Source organism: Mandrillus leucophaeus, unplaced genomic scaffold, assembly GCF_000951045.1.
Source record: "Mandrillus leucophaeus isolate KB7577 unplaced genomic scaffold, Mleu.le_1.0 Scaffold284, whole genome shotgun sequence".
In the NCBI taxonomy this organism is placed as follows: domain Eukaryota; kingdom Metazoa; phylum Chordata; class Mammalia; order Primates; family Cercopithecidae; genus Mandrillus; species Mandrillus leucophaeus.
Window position 1 is genome coordinate 2,005,158 of NW_012102965.1, and position 20,380 is coordinate 2,025,537.

The 20,380-nt window shown below is 40.0% G+C and overlaps 2 protein-coding genes across 7 annotated transcripts in view; one reads left to right on the forward strand and one right to left on the reverse strand.

Annotated features, from left to right (window-relative positions):
• Positions 1–3,003, forward strand: part of FAM185A (family with sequence similarity 185, member A) — a 64,997-nt gene extending 61,994 nt beyond the window's left edge. For both annotated transcript variants that reach the window (XM_011985464.1, XM_011985463.1), the window contains one exon: positions 2,659–3,003. In XM_011985464.1, coding sequence (XP_011840854.1) covers positions 2,659–2,771 — 113 coding nt within the window. In that variant the 3' untranslated portion in view covers positions 2,772–3,003. The remainder of the gene's footprint in view (positions 1–2,658) is intronic.
• Positions 3,004–7,247: 4,244 nt separating this feature from the next.
• The window catches only part of FBXL13 (F-box and leucine-rich repeat protein 13), a 255,993-nt gene continuing 242,860 nt past the window's right edge, over positions 7,248–20,380 (reverse strand). For 2 of the 5 annotated variants that reach the window (XM_011985468.1, XM_011985467.1), the window contains 2 exons: positions 16,471–16,634; positions 7,622–7,919 (listed from right to left, as the gene is read on the reverse strand). In XM_011985468.1, the coding sequence (XP_011840858.1) occupies positions 7,730–7,919; positions 16,471–16,634 (354 nt within the window). In that variant the 3' untranslated portion in view covers positions 7,622–7,729. Of the gene's footprint in view, positions 7,920–16,470; positions 16,635–16,815; positions 16,874–20,380 lie in introns of all 5 variants that reach the window. The other 3 variants (XR_001006628.1, XM_011985472.1, XM_011985469.1) reach the window with 3 other exon arrangements.

Below are 20,380 nucleotides of genomic sequence, written 5' to 3' on the forward strand. Positions count from 1 at the left end.
AAAATCTCACAAATCACAACTAAAGAAGTTATGCAACCAAACACCACCTGTACCTCCATAACCTATGGAAAAAATTAAAAAATAAATTAATTAAAATAAAGGTAGGGAGGCAAAGGTTATAAGCAAAGTCATAAATTGATACATGGGGCCTACATATTGGTCTGACCTAAAAAGGCAAGACATCTAGAAGCAGGGGGGCTGCAGGTTATAGGTGGATTTAAAGATTCTTTGGTTTCTGATTGGTTAAGGAAGTGAAGCTTTATCTAAAAATTTGGGATCTGCAAAAAAGAATGTTAGTTCTGGCTCATGGGCATGACCTTCTCCAGGCCCCTGAGAAATGTACAATGGTCAGAGTTTAGTCTTGAGCTTCCGCTTATCTGAAGTCCACGTTCCAGCAGATCTGTTTGGTGTGGGGGTCCAGGTTTTTGAGAAACAACTCAGAGACATATGTTCAGATTTTGTCTTTGGTTCTTACAGAAAAGAAGACATCTATTTTAACCTTTTTGGCTATTGTTTTAAGCTATTATTATGTTGTTGTTATTAAGTTGCTCGTTTGCTTTATTTTTTCCCCCGAGACGTAGTTTCATCCTTGTTGCTCAGGCTGGAGTGCAATGGCACGATCTCGGCTCACTGCAACCACCGCCTCCCTGGTTCAAGCCATTCTCCTACCTCAGCCTCCCAAATTGCTGGGATTATAGGCACCTATCACCACACTAGGCTAATTTTTGTATTTTTAGTAGAGACAGGGTTTCAACATGTTGGCCAGTCTGGTGTCAAACTCCTGACCTCAGGTGATCCGCCCACCCAGGTCTCCCAAAGTGCTGAGATTACAGGCTTGAGCCACCTCACCTGCCTGCTTATTTGCTTTTTAAGGCTACTTAGGTAGGTGCCTGGAATTGTTTTAACGAACCCAAGATTTTTCTTTTTTCTTTTTTTTTTTTTTTAATTTTTGTGCTTGAGAAGGGCCCACAGGCCCCTACAAGCAGTCCCTGCTCTGTCTCAATTTGACTGGTTTCTTAAATCCAGAACTGCAGTGGAACTCCAGAGGACATATAACACCTTTATAACCTTGATTTGTAAAGAAAACATAGAACTAGAAGAATAGATCTGAGAAACAAACAAGGAGAGCTTTGTGATTGCCACAGCCTATGACCTTGAAAGAGTTTCCAGGCTGCAGGGCAGGGAGAGGTTGCACAGGCAGAGCCCAGCAGACTGCCTGAGTAGAGGAGACTGAGCTTCTGAGCTGAGCTTCTGGAGAGACAGGGCTGCCCAGAGTTCATAAGAGAAAGTTCCGGAGGGGAGCAAGCTGCACAGAGGGGACTGCGGAAGGTGCCATGAACAGTCAGCAAAGTACTAATGAGCAAGCGTTGGGAAACTACCTATACATGGTCCACTGTGGATGAACCTCAAAATAATTATGCTGAATTAAAGAAGACGGATTTTTTTTAAAAAGTGCATAACTGTATACTCCCATTTATACCATTTATATAAGATTTTAGAAAAAGCAACAAATCCATAGTGCTACAAAGCTGATCAGTAATTGAAGGGGGTGGGGGTTGGAGGGTGACAGGAAGGGAGGAGCATGAGGGAAAGACTGCACTTGAATACAAATACATTTTTGGGAGTGATGAATATGTTCATTATCTTGATTAAGGAGATATGGTTCACAGATTTTTACCTATGTCAAAACTTACTACATTGTATACTTTAAGTACATGTAGTTTGTCAGTTATACTCCAGTAAAGCACTTTTTTAAGACTGCATTTAAAAATAATATATGCTGAGCATTCCAAATCCAAAATCTGAAATGCTCCAAAACATGAAACAAGGAAATGCTCACTGGAGTAATTTGGATTTCAGATCTCCAGATTAGGGATGCTCAACTAGTATGTCTTCTCCAAATATTACAAAAAAAAAAAAATCTGAAGTTTGAAAAAATTCTGGTCCCAAGCATTTTAGATAAGGGATACTCATCCTGTACAAATAAAAAACAGAGCTCCGGCGTGGTGGCTCATGCCTGTAATCCCAGTACTTTGGGAGGCTGGGGCTGGTGGATCACGAGGTGAGGAGTTTGAGACTGGCCTGACCAACATGTGAAACCCCGTCTCTACTTAAAAAAAAAAGAAAAAAATACAGGGTAGGCTGGGCATGGTGGCTCATGCCTGTAATCCCAGCACTTTGGAAGGCCAAGGTGGGTGGATCACCTGAGGTGTGGAGTTCAAGACCAGCCTGGCCAACATGGTGAAACCCCGTCTCTACTGAAAATACAAAAAAATTAGCTGGGCATGGTGGCACGTGCCTGTAGTCCCAGCTACTCGGGAGACTGAGGCCAGAGAATCGCTTGAACCCAGGAGGCGAAGGCTGCAGTGGGCCGAGATCGTGCCACTGTACGCCAGCCTGGGCAACAGAGCGAGACTCTGTCTCAAACAAAACAAAACAAAATAAAACACAGAGTAGCCTCCCTCACAGGGTTGTTCTGAGAAAGTGAATGGAGGGGAGCAAGCCCAGATAACCTCTTTGCAACTCTTCCCCGGTTCAGACTATCTTTACCAAGATTCTTGATGTTCTAAGGTGTTTTTCAGTTTTATAGATGTGTTGCTAGGATCTATGTGGTCAATTAATGCTCTTGATATAACTTTATGCAATTTTGTATTTTAGGACTCATGAATCAAGCAAGCAAACGTGAAAAATGGATTAAGGCTGATGCCCCAAAAGGCACTGTAAGTTTTAGAAGGCAAAGTTGGTTTCAGTCCCTGAAACTGCAGGACTAAGACTGATTTGATTTGGATTTATGATTTTTAACAATGATTCGCAGATCTGTGACTACAAAAATGTAAATCCCACCGTTCATATAAAGGTTGAAAACAACAAATTGAGAATGAATACTGGTGAACTGTTTTGGGAGGCTTTTTCAAAATGTGTACTTTGCTATTGTTTTCATTTTCTACTGCTGTATAACAAATTACCACAAATTTAGCAGCATAAAATAATACTCATTTATAGCTCACAGTTGTGTAGGCCAAGAGCCCAGTATGTCTAGGTTCTCTGCTCAGGGAATCACAAGGCTAGAATCAAGATTTTGGTCAGGCTGAGTTCTCATCTAGAGTCTCTGGGAAGAAATCTACTTCCAACTTCATTCAGATTATTGGGAAAATCCGGTTCCTTGTGACTGGATGACTGAGGTCTCCATTTTCTTGCTGGCTGTCAGCCAGCAATCACTCTAAGCTTCTAGAGGCCACCCACATGCCTTCTCATGTTGCCCCTCCATCTTCAAGCCAGCAGTGATGCACTGAGTTCTTCTCATGCTTTGAATATCTGACTTCTTCTGCAACCAGCTGGAAGAATATATACTTTTAAAGGGCTCACTCGATTAGGTCAGGCCCACCCAGGATAACGTTTGTTTTGCCATATAATGTAACATTCATAGGAGTGATGGCCCATCACATTCAGTTTCCACTCCCACTCAAGGGAAGGAGATTATACAAAGGCATCCATCATGCGGGGTCAATTAGCTTAGAATTCTTTATAATGTAGCTCTCACATGACAGGTTTTCTACTTAGTACCTCTTATGGCATCAATGTAAATTTAAGCTGTAAATAAAAAACACGTATGTGAAGCAGTTGCTACTGATTGTTAATATCTTATGTGTAATTTAAGATGTAGCTCATTAGGAGGAAAGAAACAGCTATTTTATAGCTTGATGTATGAAGACAGATTTTTATAAAGGTATACTGTATAAAGATATTTTATGAATTTAATTTCTTTCAAACATCTCTATTCCTGGAATATTTAAATTACATAATACTGGCCAGGCACAGTGGCTCATGACTGTAATCCCAGCACTTTGGGAGGCCAAGGTGGATGGATCACTTGAGGTCAGGAGTTCGAGACCAGCCTGGCCAACATGGTGAAACCCCCATCTCTACTGGAAATACAAAAAAAAATTAGCTGGGTATGGTGGCTCATCCCTGTAATGCCAGCTATTCGGGAGGCGGAGGCAGGAGAATTGCTTGAACCTGGGAGGCAGAGGTTGCAGTGAGCCGAGATCACACCACTGCACTCCAGCCTGGGCAACAGAGTGAGACTCCGTCTTGATAAAATTAATTAAAATAAATAAATAAGTTATATAATACTATAACTATACTATAAGACCAGACCTATCTTTTGGTGATGTAGTTTGGATATCTGTCCCCCAAAATCTCATGATGAAATGTAATCCCCAGTGTTGGAGGTGGGGCCTGATTGGATCATGTGAGCAGATTTCTCACTGATTGTTACCACCACCTTCTTGGTTCTATCCTCATGATAGTGAGTTCTCGCAAGATCTGACTGTTTAAAGGTGTGGGCATCTTCCCCCTCTCTTGCTTCTGCTCTTGCCATGTGATGTACCTGCTCCCACTTTGCCTTCTGCCATGAGTAAAAGCTCCCTAAGGCCTCCCCAGAAGCCAAGCAGGTGCCCATGCAATGCTTTCACAGCCTGCAGAATCAATTAAACCTTGTGAGCCAATTAAACCTCTTTTCTTTATAAATCACCCAGTCTCAGGTATTCCTTATAGCAAAACAAGAATGGCCTAAATCGCTTGGATTATATTTTTTATGATTAAGATGAGTCAATTTTTTTTTCTTTTTTGGGACAGGGTCTTGCTCTGCCACTCAGGCTGGAGTACAGTGGCACAATCTTGGCTTACTGCAACCTCTGCCTCTCAGATTCAAGCAATTCCCATGCCTCAGCCACCAGAGTAGCTAGCATTACAGGTGCATGCCACCATGCCCAGCTAATTTTTGTATTTTTACTAGAGATGGGTTTTACCATGTTGGCCAGGCTGGTCTTGAACTCCTGGCCTCATGTGATCTGCCTGCCTCGGCCTCCCAAAGTGCTGGGATTACAGGTGTGAGTCACTGCACTGGGCCAGGAGAAGTCCATTCTTAAACACTTAATTTTTAACAAACCTTTCCAAATATTATTTATGATTATCTTTTTCTTTTTTTCTGAGGTCTCACTCTGTTGCCCAGGCTGGAGTGCAGTGGCATGATCATAGCTCACTGAAGCCTTAAACTCCTGGCCTCAGGCATTCTCCTGTCTCAGCCTCCTGAGTTGCTGGAATTACAGACAGGCACCACCATGCCTGCTCTAATTTTTTAATTTTTTATAGAGGTGGGTCTTACAAGTTCATCAGGTCTCGAACTCCTGGCCTGAAGTTGTCCTTCTGCCTTGGCCTCCCAAAGTGCTGCGATTATAGGCATGAACCACTGTGCCCAGCCTCCTTTTCATTAATATGCCATTTCTTTAGAGTTCTGTTTTTAACTTCTTATTTATGAAACAAAAGTCAGCTTTGTAGGGTATCTCAAAGTCTCCTTTTAGTTCACCCTTCATGAAATGAGAATGTATACAAGTCTGAAAGATACTCACACATTGGTATATTTGGTATGGTTGGGTTGTGTTATACTATTAAGTAGAGGAAACTGTGTGGCAGTGAGGTAATTTTTATAATCTTTTTTCACCTTCATGCAATTACATAAACATTTTCATGACTAAAAATAAATTAGCCAATCACAGCCAGAAAAGTCATAAGCATAATCGCAGTCAACTATATTTAAACTATTAATGGAATTGTACATATTTGGATCACATTGTTAAGTCCCAGACAAAAAGAAAAAGCTGAAATATTTTACTCTCTTGGACACAGACCTATGAATATGAAATGTTTAAGGGCTAAAGACCTAACTAATATCTTTGATATTTTGAGTACTTTGCACTGAGAACTTAAAAGATCTCTCTACCTGTATACCTTACTTCTTGGTTCCTTTCATAGCTCACTTTTTCTACTCCTTTTTTTCATTTATGTAGCTGTAAAATTTGTCTCCCTGGAATGAGTGAATGAATGTGTCTTCTGTTCTTGTTTAAGAGAGGATGTTATTCAAAGAGCTTTGGAGCAAGCTCTGAATGTAAAGCAACCTGCTAGGTTTCTGGAGAATACGTAACAGGGTGTGTTTCTTACCGGGGTCTTCCCAGTGCAGGTGTCATTCCTTGAGAAAGCAATTGCCTCTTTTATAAGTTCCTCCAGTTGTGTGCATGGGCACTTAGGAATCAGATTTTTGAAAACATCTTTAATGCAGCTGCCAGAAATTTCCAAATTTAGGTTAAAACCGTACTCTTATGTCATCTTATGTCTCTTGGCTATGGTTCTAAAACTTCCCATTGAAATGATTCTGTTGCCTGTGTGCCCACTCCTAAGAACCTTTCCACAGCTAAGTAATATTACCTTATTTCAAAAACTTTGCAAATCAGCCTCAGTGGGGGAGAATTACTAAAAGCATTTAGCTAATACAGGGTAACCTATAATAATACTTTGTACAATCTTTTTAAAACTTTTCAAAATAACGATGCTTTAAGTTTTTAATCCTTGTTTGAAACTTGTGGAATACAAAAAGAGAACTCCACGTGAGAGATAAGTAATTGAGGAAATAGGTTAAAAGGCTGATCTGATATTGCTGACATAGCTTGTTTGCAGCAGTCAGAACAGAGTTGTGCTTTCTCTTGGACTGTGTCAACATCAGTGTTACATAATATCAAATAATGGTAAAAACCCACAGATGTGCTGGCTTCAGCAGCACATATACTAAAACCCACAGATTAAAGCTTATTAAAAACTAATATGTAGATATGCAATTAATAACCCATACTTCCTAGCATAAAATTGAGGGAGCATCTTTTTTGGCATAGCATAGTTTAAGAATTCCTCCATTGTGCAAATTTGATTAAAGAAATATCTTTCTGAGACATTGCAGGGACATTCTTTCTATTCAGATAGTTCTAGTTTCTATTTAATTTGCCCCTGACTAAGTCAAATGTTGAGATAAGTCCAGAGTTAATTGGTGGCATTTAGTTCTCTTTTGTTGTTAAATGTCTGGAAACCACAGGAAAGCCACATTTCCTTTGAAAATATTAATATATGTCTGTATTCTTTATAAAACTTTATAAAGCACCACAGATCCTTAAAGTTATGGCCCTGGCTCAAACTCTTAGTTTGACATATGGCCATCTCTGCTTTCTTTTTCCTTTCTAGAGAAAAATTTCTCAATTTCTTATCAAAAAAAAATCTCATCTCTCAGGGTTGTTTCATATAACTTTACATTTTATAATCTCATCAAAAAACTATTGGTTTGATTAAATTTAGGCAGAAATTTTATGTAGTCAGTACTTGATTTGGCTTCTTTTTGTTTGTTTGTTTTTTGTTTTGTTTTTGAGACAGAGTCTTGCTCTTTCGCCCAGGCTGGAGTGTAGTGGCGTGATCTAGGCTCACTGCAACTTCTGCCTCTCAGGTTCAAGCGAGTCCTCTGCCTCAGCCTCCCGAGTAGCTGGGATTACAGGCCCTCACCACCACAGCCAGCTAATTTTTGTAGTTTTAGTGGAGATGGAGTTTTACCATGCTAGCCAGGCTGGTCTCGAACTCCTGACCTTATGATCCACCTGCCTCGGCCTCCCAAAGTGCTAGGATTACAGGCATGAGCCACTGCTCCCGGCCTGGCTTCTTTTTTAAATCATGATTATTTAGACAGAAGAACTACTGATGTATTTGGAAATATTTGTAGTTGGAATAAGAATCAGAAGATGGTTTGTTGCTTGTTTACATTGTTATTGAGATTCAGCTAGTGAACATACTTGCAACAAATGGAGAAAACTTGTCAAGTTCTTGATTTGTTGTTTTTCCTGCTTGAGGCTGAAGGTCACGCTACTTGCTCTTCACTGCTATATGTTGACTTTTCCACTGTTAATTCTGAGGCTCCTTTAGATGGTGTTACATTGTCAAGCTCTGTAAGAGGGTCTCCTTCCCTATCATAGCCAAACCAACGTGGAGGGTCATTAGAGTTGTATTCCTGCTGCTGAACTTTAGATGACATTCTCTGAGCTGCCTTCCTGTAATAACAGTGCTTAGCATTAGCTAGTTGCAGAAGTAATCCCTAGTGCAGAATTTTCAAACTCAACCAAATTTGGAGTTAGAGAATTCACTGTCACAATTTGAATTCACATCAGACCTCTCTTGCCTTGCTGAGAGTGAGGAGATGGGTAAATGTACAAATAAAGAGGGTCCCAAAGCCTCAGTAGCTCTGATTCAACCACTTCAGAAATTAACAGATACAGTGAATGGGTAAGGAAACTACACATGGCCATGGAAGAGGAACACTGAGGCCTCTATTTATTTACACTGCTTTGAGTAAGCCCCTTCCTTGGTATTTCTAGTTTCTCTGATGAGGGAGTAACCTAACCACCCTACCTGTGAAGGCTGACCATGCACCAGGCCAGGAGCTCTTAACCCAGAGTTCACAGATCCCTTTTGACTACATGGATGAACTTCAGGGAGGTCCATGTACTCCCTGAAAGTTCATGCAGTTTTGTCTATAATACACATTTTTATGAGAAGGTTTGTGACTCAAAGGTGTCCATGACCAAAGTGATTAAAAAATACTGTTATAGTCTTTCTTAGGAGGAAATAAGAAAGTAAAGAAGGCATCAGAAAAAAAGTATGTCTAACTTGAAAACAAAGCCATTGTGAGGACAGAAGGAAGAATTTCCTTTCCTAGAAAGTTGGTTTGAATCACGAAATTAGTACTAAAAAGGAGATGAGCAATTGACCACTTCTGTAGGATTAGAAATTAGTAACTGTGATGTTTACCCATGAAGGCACTACCTTCTCCACTCTTGCTGTATGTTACATTGAGTTATTAATTGCAAAAGTCTGGAAACTGAGTCATTGATATGGAGCTGGCATTACCATACACTTTGAGTTAAGTTTGTGCTGAATGGCGATATGAGTTCAGGTAAGGCAATGAAATAGGAAGAAAAAACCCCAACAACACAGAGATAGCAGTTTAAATTGCTGTTACAGTTAAGTTGAACTTCAGATGTATTAAAATAATTGTAACCAAACTCAACAGGGAGATAACCAAAGCATTGCTAATTCTGCCTCTAAGCACATTGCTTTTTAACTGATATATCTGCTCTCACACAAAACTTCTACATACTTAAAGAACAAATTGAGTAAAAGCAATGATCATATACTAATTTCTAGTTTGAAGCCACCAATCCCTATGGACTAAAACTTGGCAAACAAGTTTATTCTCTTCAGAGAAATATTTATTCTCAGTTTTGAAAATGATAAGTTTATTGTCAAAGATAATGTTTTGCATTCTGTTAATTTTTTTATCTTTTTTAAAGGTGCTATCCTGCATTTTAAACCTCTTATGTAATCTTTATATATCCTCATCGTAGAACATTACTATGCAAAAGTAATGGGTTTATATCTTTTGCTTCTCCCATATTATTCTCCTAATGATATTTTTCCCTTTTCAATTCTATAAAGGTGAACTTATCGTATCTTTCAACACACTGTCTGAACATTTCTCCCCCTAAGACTTACTGAAACGTAATACCAAATGTTGAGGCATATAACATTGGCACCATCAGTTTCATGTGAGTAAACAGTGTCCTAAACAGCAAGGCTCCATTGTTACCCTTCACCCATCTCTACCAGCCTAAACATTATCCATTTTTCAAAACTCCAAACCAATCCAGCCTCCTTGGAAATGGCTCAAACCCAATCTTCTCCTCCTCTAAATATCTACAGGAAGTTGATCATAGAATTAATTTCTTTCTATTACATAGCTTCATGGCATTAATTATTTATAATTTTAAACTTTGTCATTTTCCTTTTATTTAAGAAGGCAGTAAGTTACTTAAGAGTTTATTACATTTCTTTGCAACTTTCTGAAACTTATCATGAATAGCTCAAACGAGAGATTTCAGCAGCTTACACCAAGAAGGGAAGTCCTTTAACCCTCTTGGCTTTTGCTGGTTTGCTGGTCTAGAAGGGCATTCTTATGTTCCTATTTCCAACACCCTCCTGCCTCCTGCCTCCCAAACACCAGAGTTCTGGACACACCCTGCAGTTGTCAGTTGTTCCTAATCATTCAATGCCACTGATGTTGACTATAGTACAAGAGTAGCACAGTTAGAGGCAACAATGATCTTGACCTACAGGAAAAGGAAATGCTTGTTTTAGGGAGTAAAAGATTTGCAAATCCTGATTCACTAAGTTACATCTTACCTTTAATGTCAGAAGAGCAACAGTTTTGAGGGTTCTAGATAACTGGTAAGAGGATAAGTACTACTAATGATAAGTCTGGGAATGTGTAAATATTGAGTGCTATGGTTGCTTAGTCAGCTACAAGCCAGGGTAAATTAGATGGTAATTGTGATATAAAACAATTAGCAAGTAGTGGGGGTTTGAAAAAATAAGAAAAAGAAAGGTGAGAATGTTGACTCCTTAATATAAGAAAAACAGCAAGTGAACAGGGAGACAACTCCTTTAATGCAGTGTGATGGGACAGAATCGAAATGAGCTGCATGTTGAACCCCAGCCATGGGTGAAATGCCCACTGGTATACACATTTCTTTAATGTACTCATTCCTTAATCCCCGTCCCCCTTACCCCAGCTCTGCTCTCCAGTCCACCCACAGACAGCTTTAGTGAGACCAAACATCAGTGGGTCCCCTGACTATTGGAAGTGATCCTTACTGACTGGAGGGGAGCAAAGGATCAGATCTCAGACGCACTCTCCTTCCAGACTCAAGTTCTGGGAGGTTAAGGCTTCCTCCACCTGGTGTGTCTTTAGGGCCTGTTTTAGTCTTAAGTGCTTTCACAACAAGGGTGGTCTCAGGGAAAAACAGAAAATATGAATCTGTCCTGGAGCAAATCTAGGATTATTTTTAGAGAGCTATGGATACTAGTGTAGACTATTTCCTATTCCACTTCTTGCCTGCCCTTCAGAAAAGCCTTAGCCATGACTAGCTGTCCTCATCACCTTTGGCATCCTCACATGGACTGACTATCCTAAGACCCAGGACCTTGCCAAGAGAAGAGATCAGCAAGTGACTGCCAGAAGGTTTTTCTGAGTTCTTTATCATAGCATCCTATGTAGCTGTGTGTTTGCACAAATGTACCTTTTTTAAAAAAAAAAAAATAGATTCAGGGTGTACATGTGCAGGTTTGTTATGTGGGTGTATTACATAATGCTGGGGTTTGGGCTGGTATTGAACCCATCAGCCAAATAGTGAATATGATGCCCAGTAGGTACTTTGTTAACCCTCACCATCCTCCCTGCCTCCCCACATTTGGAGTTCCCGGTGTTTATTGTTTCCATCTTTATGTCCAAGTGGTTAGCTCCCACTTTTAAGTGAGAACATGCAGTATTTGGTTTTCTGTTTCTGTGTTAATTCACTTAGGATAACGGCCTCCAGCTGCATCCATGTTGCTGCAAAGGACGTGATTTCATTATTTTTTATGACTGTGTAGCATCCCATGGTCTGAATGTACCATGTTTTCTTTATCCAGTCCACCGCTGACAGGCACTTAGGTTGATCCAATGACTTTGCTGTTGTGAATGATGCCACAATAAACATACAAGTGCAGGTGTCTTTTTGATAGAATTATTTCTTTTCCTTTGGGTAGATACCCAGTAGTGGGATTACTGGGTTAAATGGTAATTCTATTTTAGTTCTTTGAGAAGTTTGTATACTGCTTTCCATTTTCACTGACCTAATTTACACTCCCACCACAGTGTATAAGCATTCCCTTTTTTCCATGTCCTCACCAGTATCTGTTATTTTTTGACTTTTTAATAATAGCCATTCTGATTAGTGTGAGATGATACTACATTGTGAGTAATTTTGCATTTCTCTGATGATTAGTGATGTTGAGCATTTTTTCATATGTTTGTTGGCCACTTATATGTCTTCTTTTGAGAGGTTTCCATTCATGTCTTTTGCCCACTTTTTAACGGGGTTGTTTGGTTTTTGCTTGTTGATTTAAGTTCTAGATTCTGGATAGTAGACCTTTGTCGGATGCATAATCTGCGAATATTTTTCTCCCATTATGTTTACTCTGTTGATTGTTTCTTTTGCTGTGCAGAAGCTCTTACACATGTATTTTGAATGGTATCAGGAACGTTAAAAATGTAGAAACTACATTTCTGCGAGAAACCTCTCTCTCTCTCTCTCCCCCCCACCCCTCCCCTTTCTGTCTTAATAGCTTGATGCTGCAGTATGATCAGCACATGGGAGCTAGGAAATATTGAAAAGAAAATGTATTCTTAGGAACCACTGTGTGTTCTAAATTTCATAGAGCACATATGGAATCCTTTGACTGCATTCCATTCTGCTTTGGCCTAAGTGACTGTGAGACCCTGTATGAAATGATTTGGGAATTGAACCAATCTGCTGCAGTGGTTGGTCATCATTACTTATTTAACCTGGTGAGAAAGGTTTCTTTGGATCAGTATAGAACAGTGATTCTCAAACATAATATGTCACAGTTGTAATGTTTCACATTAGGTGGTTAATAACAACACTGTACTGAAGTTTGTTAGTGATTTTTGTTTCTTATAAATTAAAAGGGATTCAGGGTTAGCCTTGTAGTAACATTGTGTGCCCTAGCTCACATTTCCTTCTAATCTCTTGAGTAGGCAAAAAAAGGGAATGTTGGAGCCACCACCAAGGATTGCTCATAATCCATAGCCTGTCTTATAAATGTGCATCAGACATAAATTGGGCACAGCAGAGCACGTGTCTCCCCTTACTGACCACATCCCTTGAATGTCAGAGCTTTCAAAAAGCTTGAGAATGTAATCTAAAGGCAAAAAGCAGCACAGTATGACCTAGATACAAAGTAGGGCTCTCCTTATTTGTGTGGCTGTGGGCACGTTATTTAACCTGTTTAAACTAGTTTCCTTATCCATTTTGATGATAAAGTGTATTTGTGAGGATTCTATAATATCTGTAAAATAGGATTTAGCACAGTACGTGGCAAATAATTGTTAAATAACATTATTTCTTCATACCGATCATAAAAGTCAACAGTTCCACATCAGAAAGGCTTGAACCTTTCCATGAGCTGGAGAGGAGAACTCTGATAAGAGTTTTATGTTTTAGCAACACAGATCTCCTAGAATGCCTGAGAGTAGGAATTGTTCGAGTTTACGCTTCTAGCAACTGCTAAGAAGGCCCTCCAGGAATCTTCATATTGTGATCTGGGGCTCTGAAGGCCACTAAGACTTTCTTTACTCGTTCTCTAGAATTGAAGGTTTTGGGCTCCAGATGCAAATACACCAGAAAGTTTCCTTTACTTTTTTCAAAAATTTATTTCCAACTTTTATTTTAGGTTCAGGAGTACATGTACAAGATGTACAGGTTTGTGACATAGGTAAACGTGTGCCATGGTGGTTTGCTGCACAGATCATTCCATCACCCAAGTATTAAGCCCAGTATCCATTAGTTATTCTTCCTAATTCTCTCCCTTTTCCCACCCTCCACCCTCCAACAGGCCCCAGTGTGTCTTGTTCCCATCCATGTGTTCTCATCATTTAACTCCCACTTATAAGTGCGAACATGCTTTATTTGGTTTTCTGTTCTTGAATTAGCCTTTTCGCTAACTATACAATTAGTGATTCTTCAGGTTCTCTGTGGTTCAGGCCCTCCTGGGTTGTGGGGGCCATTGTGAAGGTCTTTCTTCCTCTCTCTCACTCCTTCTACCTTGTTGCCTTTCCCCACAGAGGGCCATAAATTGAATGGCTGGCTGTCACAGCTGCTTCAAATACAAACAGCTTGTCATGTTTTCTGATCATAGTTGTTACTTATTCCTCCCTGAAATAAAGGAGCCTTTATCTTGCATCCACATGGCGCTTCTGGGGTCACTTCCTGGAAACTCTTCAGACTCTGGGGTTGGTAGAATGCCAGACATATCTTCTGTGGGAAACTCTCCTGCAAAAGAGCTACAGCCAATTTGCTCATTGACCAAAAGTTTGCTACTCCTCTGGTTCAGAAAGGGTGAGCTGAGCAGACCTCTTTGATTTGCAAAGCTGGCGCAGTAATTTCAAATTCCACTGAGTATGAGGGAATTTATGTATAAAACAGCCTCTTCTGACAGCAGTAATTGGATCTTAAGGGCTGCACCATACATTGTTTTCATGTTCAAAATGGAATCAAGCATGTGGAGAGCATTGCTTTGTGATTCAAAGTCACTGAGCTTCTTCCCAAGCCAGAAAAATCTCTCTTATCCCACCTACCAAAGGTTCTGTTTCACCCAGGCAAGACAAAGCCTCTGCAGTTGAGGGAGCCACACTGGCCCTGATTAGAGTGAGCATAGGCAAGGAATTAGAGATCATCAAGGGCTTGAGTTTTGAAGCGTCTACATACACTGTGTATTTCCAACTCCACCAAAGGATTTAAATGCAAAATAGAGCCCCCAGAGCTGATCCCAAAAAGCTGCCTGCAACTAGGCCTCCTTACCACTTCTCTAATCAAAAAATTTGAGGCCAGGGTATTTCAGGAGCACCCTAACTGACAAGTAGCACCCTCTCCTAGATGTTGGACATAAAGACAGATGTTTCTGGAGCCTTACTAGTCCAAACACTGGGACTCTCCAAGCTACTCTGCAGTGAGGACTGTCTTTCTCCATCGCTAGACAAAGATGGAATCAAGGGATTCTAGGCCTCTTTCCTGCTAGAGCTAAGCAAAGGTGGAGCTTTCAGGGAGACTAAAGGGTAGTGGTGTGGCCTCTTTAGACAACGAAGTGCACACACAAAACCAGCCCCTTTCTAAGCATTAGGGCCAAGTCTCTGCCTGCTTCTTGTGGATAGGGACAGCCAAGTTTGATTGCAGAAGACAAAATAGGCCTTTGGCTGTCACAGCTTAGACAATGGAATTTTTCATAGCTATAGCCGGTTAATTAGAGTTCTGCATTGGGGTTTTGGGACAAAGCCCAGCTAGTAGCCAAGTCTTACTATGCCTTGTTTTATTTTTTTTTTTTTTGCACGTATATTTATTAAATCTAGGGACCCAGCAAGAAGACTGAGCAGTTAAAGGCAGGATTCGGATGTTACTGGATATCCTGGGTCTTCTTGACCAGTCACTATATTAATCATACTTCAGTGTCCCATATGTCTTGGTCCATTTTGTGTTGCTATAACAGAATAGTACAGACTGGGTAATTTATAAAGAAAAGAAATTTATTTCTTATAGTTATAGAGGCTGGGAAGTCCAATATCAGGTGCCAGCAACTGGCAGGGGCCTTCTTGTATCATCCCATAGCAGGAGAGAAGGAGCCCTAACTCATCCTTTTATCAGGAACCCACTCCCATGATAACTCACTCACTTCCACGATAATAGCATTTGTCTATTCATGAGGGCAGAGCCCTCATCACCTAATCACCTCTGAAAAGGTCACACCTCTCAATAATGTTGCATTGAGGATTAATTTTCAACACATGAACTTGGGGGAACACATTCAAACCATAGCATCACACCATGATTAGGTTCAAAGAGCCCCTTGCCAGAAAATCTCCATTCATTCTAGAATCTTACTTATTAGAAGTTCAGTAATATTACCTCTTATAAATAGTGATTGGCAAAATACAATCAAAAGATTAGAAGATAAACTTCTTTGAGTAACACATTATTCATTCACTGTCATCTTGCCCAAAGTTGTCTGTTAATAATCTAACAAGTTTGGCAGAGACTCCTAGGACCCTATTTCATTGTATGTTCTTTAAATGAGGTTAATAGTATTCATATCAGAGTTATCTCCAGACCTATCATGAAGGGTTGAGTCTCCACCCCTCCTCAAAAATTTTCAAGGACCTACCCCCTTCTCTCTGATCCAGCTCCAGCTGGCTGCCCTCCCGCTGAAGGCCTGGGCCCAGTGGGAATGGCTGTTTTACAAGTAATTTTTCTTTCTTTTTTCCATTTCATTTTAACTTACACTTCCTTGGATAAGAAACCATTTTCTTCCTCAGGCCTCAAGTAACCAGAGCTCATGGTTCAGCTCATGCCATAACTACTTAATTAAGAAAGTTCCTCTGTGAAATCTACATGCGTGGGCCACATTGTGCACGTTATACTTTGATAATATTAATTCTTGGTATTAATTTTTCACACCTGCCCAATAGAACCTTATCTTCTATTTCAGGGAATGGTCAAGGATTCTCATTTTAAGCATTTCATATGTTACTTTATCAGGTCAGTTAAAATACTTGCACATTTTTGCCCTCAGTCAAGAGGCAAAAACTTGTGAGCTTGTTTAATCAGATGATTCTCGTAATCCTCTAGGGGAGATTAACTGAATGGACTGTATTTTGAGAAATGAGCAGAGAAAGAGCTAGAGTTAAAGCTTTGGACACCTGCTTAGTCAAGGAAGGGAAGATGCTTAAAGTAAAAGGCCTACTGGAAAAGGGATAGGAAACCACAAAGGCCATTTTAGAATAGCTCACAATGTTAGCTTCAATTAGGCAAAAAATAAAATGAAATGAAACTTCCTAACACTGAAAGCTGCTATGTATTATGAACCTTATAGCCATATACTATGTTTTCTCAGAAAGTAGTTCTCAAAGTTTGTCATAGTCAGGTACATACTTACTTGGAAATATTTGTGCAGTATTGCATCTTAAGGATCCGGAGTTGTTTGCAGCCTATCTGAAGGTCCTCAAGGATTTGGTCAGTAAGCAGGACACAACCAGAGATATCCAAAATGTGCAGGTAATGGCATTTTGCCGATAACATCTCCATCGCTGAGTCAGTAATCTGAACACAGAGCCAAAGTAAGTACTGGCTATTCAAACACTATCTCAGGGAAGAACAGTGCCTTAGTCACTTTGGGTGACTATAATAAACTACCACAGACTGTGTAGCTTAAACATCAAACATTTATTTCTCACAGTTCTAGAGGCTGGGAAGTCCAAGATCAAGATAAAGATAGAGGTACCTGCAATTGGTGTCTTGGGAAGTCCCTCCTTATTTGCAGATGCCTCCATTCTTGCTATCTTCTAACATGGCAGAGAGAGAGAGAGAGCTCTAGTCTTTCTCTTCTTATATGGCCATAATCCCATCATGAGAGCTCTACCCTTATGATCTCTTCTAAACCTGTTTACTTCCAAAGGCCCCACTTTCTATTACTGTCACAGTGGGAGTTAGGGTTTCAACATAAGAATTTTTGAAGGACAAACATTCAATTCATAACAAATAGAGTAACAAAATCAGACACTTGCAAATTCTCTTTCCCCCAGCTTGTCACATAATGGGCCTACAATTCAAGTGAGTTGTTTAGCTGTTTCCAAATAAGGTCAGTAGCATCTGCCTCAAGTAGCACCAATAGAAATTATGATCTTAGCAAGGCACGGTGGCTCATGCCTATAATCCCAGCACTTTGGTAGGCTGAGGCAGGCAGATTGCTAGAGCCCAGTTCGAGACCAGCCTGGGCCACATGGTGAAACTCCCAATACAAAATACAAAAATTAGCTGGGCATGGTGACATGTGCCTGTAGTCCCAGCTACTTGGGAGGCTGAGGTGGGAGGACTGTTTGAGCCTGGGAGGTCAGTGATGCAGTGAGTCAAGATCACGCCACTGCACTGGGTGACACAGCCTCAGTGACAGAGCGGGACCCTGTGCCCCACGCGCGCCCCCCCCCCCCCACACACACACAAAGTTGTGATCTTGCTGTTATTTTCATTTAAGAGTCCTCTGGTTTGGATGGGAAACTTCATCAAAATTTTTTAGTAATACCTGTTACACCAATATGAGCAACTTATGAAATGCTATAGAGATGGGATTTGGCTTTAAGTTTAAAATCCTCTCTAAGGCATCATCAATGTGAAAATATATGTTTAATAACATTACATGTTACAAAACTACAAAATATATATCCTCCGAAGTTAATCTGCAGACAGGCTCATATTACTATGAGAAGGGACCTGGACATCACTGTTGGTTTAGATGTAAAAAAGATGGAGTAACCTAGTTCTGGAAAGGGACAAGTAGGCCAGACAGATGTTTGGAAGCAAGGGGAGAATGAGAAGCAGAAGCCACAGATACTACCCAAATCCCACTCTGAAATATCCTGCCAAGGGTTCCAACATCTCACAGTTTTGCCCAGATGTCCTACAGAGGTAATTCAACTATACTACTTAGATTATTTCACTCACTCCAGGACTAGCTTTCAAATTTATAGCTAAACTGAGCCTTGCTGCAGAATCAACTAGATTACTCTCTCCAAAGGAATTTTTTTCCAACTGCATTCAATTTCTTATTTTAAATGTTTGAATATTCTAAAAAACATAGGCCATGAGGCTTGGCTCTTGTTTTAACATAAAGTTAAAAGAATTATCCAAAAAAAAAAAAAAAGAATTATCCAGAAAAACACTTCAGTTTGAAATATATACTTTTTAACTTTGGAAAAAGAGATGCTGTCATTGTCTAAACATGCTTTGTTTCCAGAACACGCTCAGGACCAAGGTTAAACATTACAACTGACTCCACAAAAATGTCTCAGACATTCTTGCCATAATAGGTTGATCTCTGAGGATCTGATGTCATTGATAAAAGAAAAAAAAAAAGCCCTCAGAATTGTGGAAAAAAGGAGGGACAACAAAGTGATGGAAAAGTCCAGGGAAGGTGGAGTTCAGAGTAGCAGGTTTGGTTTGATACTAGGAGAGCTGAAAAAGAGCCTGACAGTTCCTGCAGATCAGTAGCTCAAGTTGTTCAATGACTGACGTGATGTCGTTGGGATTTATGGATTAAGGGCTGGAAACTGGAGATGGAAATAACTTTGCTACATTTTTAACTCCCAGATATAAGGGCCTGGTCTCAGCCTCATTGGGCAGATTGTGTTACTTCCAACACAACTACTTTTGATTCCTTGAAAAAATGTTTTGGTTTATTTTTAAATGAAATTATTTTATATTTTAGAAATAATATAAGCACATTGCCAAAAAATAGCAATAATAGCAAAAGAAAACAATTACAAATTTATCACCTTAACATAACTACTTTTAGTGTTCTGGACTATTTCTTGCTAGTTCCCCATTCCTATCCCCATTAACAGATTTGTAAATATAGTAATTACATTTATTTTGCATCCTCCCTTTTTTTTTTTTTTTCCTCTGTTGCCCAAGCTGGAGTACAGTGGCACGAGTTCGGCTCACTGCAACCTCCGCCTCCCAGGTTCAAGCAATTCTCCCACCTCAGCCTCCTGTGTAGCTGAGATTACAGGCGCCCACCACCACGCCCAACTAATTTTTGTGTGTTTAGTAATGTTAGTCAGGCTGGTCTCAAACTGATGACCTCAAGTGATCCGCCCACCTTGGCCTCCTAAAGTGCTGGGATTACAGGCATGAGCCACCGTGCCCGGCCTTTTTTTTTTTTTTTTTCAAGTTGGGTTTCACCATGTTTCCCAGGCTGGCCTGGAACACCTGGGCTCAAGCTGTCTTCTTGTCGTAGCCTGCCAAGGGGCTGGAAACATAGCTGCACACCACCAAACCTTGCTTTCATCTTGCTTTTTTGTTTTTCCTAGTGCATTCTCATACTACTGCACAGTCTTCATATTCACAATCTTTAATTATTATAAAATGTTTTATTTAGTAGATGTAGTTTAGTTTATCATTCACATATTTCTGGTCATTTCCATTGTTCTTAAGTTTTTACTATTTAAATAACATTTTGATGACTGTTCATAAATATAGTCTTTTCCAAGTTTTGGACTGTTTACCTTAGGATAGATTTCAGAAAGTGAATTTGTATGCTATAGTTTGAATGTTTGTTCCCTCCAAAACTCATGTTGAAACTTAATCCAAGATGTGGCAATATTGAGAGGTAGGGCCCTTAAGAGGTGATCGGGTCATGAAGGCTCTGCTCTCATCAATGGATTAATGTGTTATCATGGGAGTGGGACTGGTGACTTTATAAGAAGAAGAAAGATCTGAACTAGCCTGTTAACATGCTCAGCTCCCTTGCCATGTGATGCCCTGCATTGCCTTAGAACTCTGCAGAGAGTCCTTGCCAGCAAGAAGGTTCTCCACCGAATGCTCCACCTTGACCTTGCCTCCAGAAATGTAATATTACTAAATAAATTTTGTTCTTATAAATTACCCAGTTTCAGGTATTCTGTTATACACAACAGAAAGTGGGCAAAGACAAGGTATGACCACTTTTGTGGCTCTTGTTTACGTATTTTCATATTGCTTCACAAAAGGATTAAACCCATCTATAATGCTATCTACAATATAAGGACCAGTTTCACTGACCCCCTGCCAACCACTGGGCATTACCATTAAAAAATGTGCAATTTGGTAGGTAATAAATGATACTTCAAATAATAATAATGTTTTAAGTTGGATTTCTTTCTTATGTTGGATCTTTTTCCACATCGTTTACTAGTAGTATTTTCTCTGATTTGAATCCCCCGGCTCTGGCACTCTTCAATTGTGACCATAGGTATAAGTTGCTTAAATTCTCTGAGCCTCAGTTTCCCCATTTGTAGAATGGTTACCCAAGA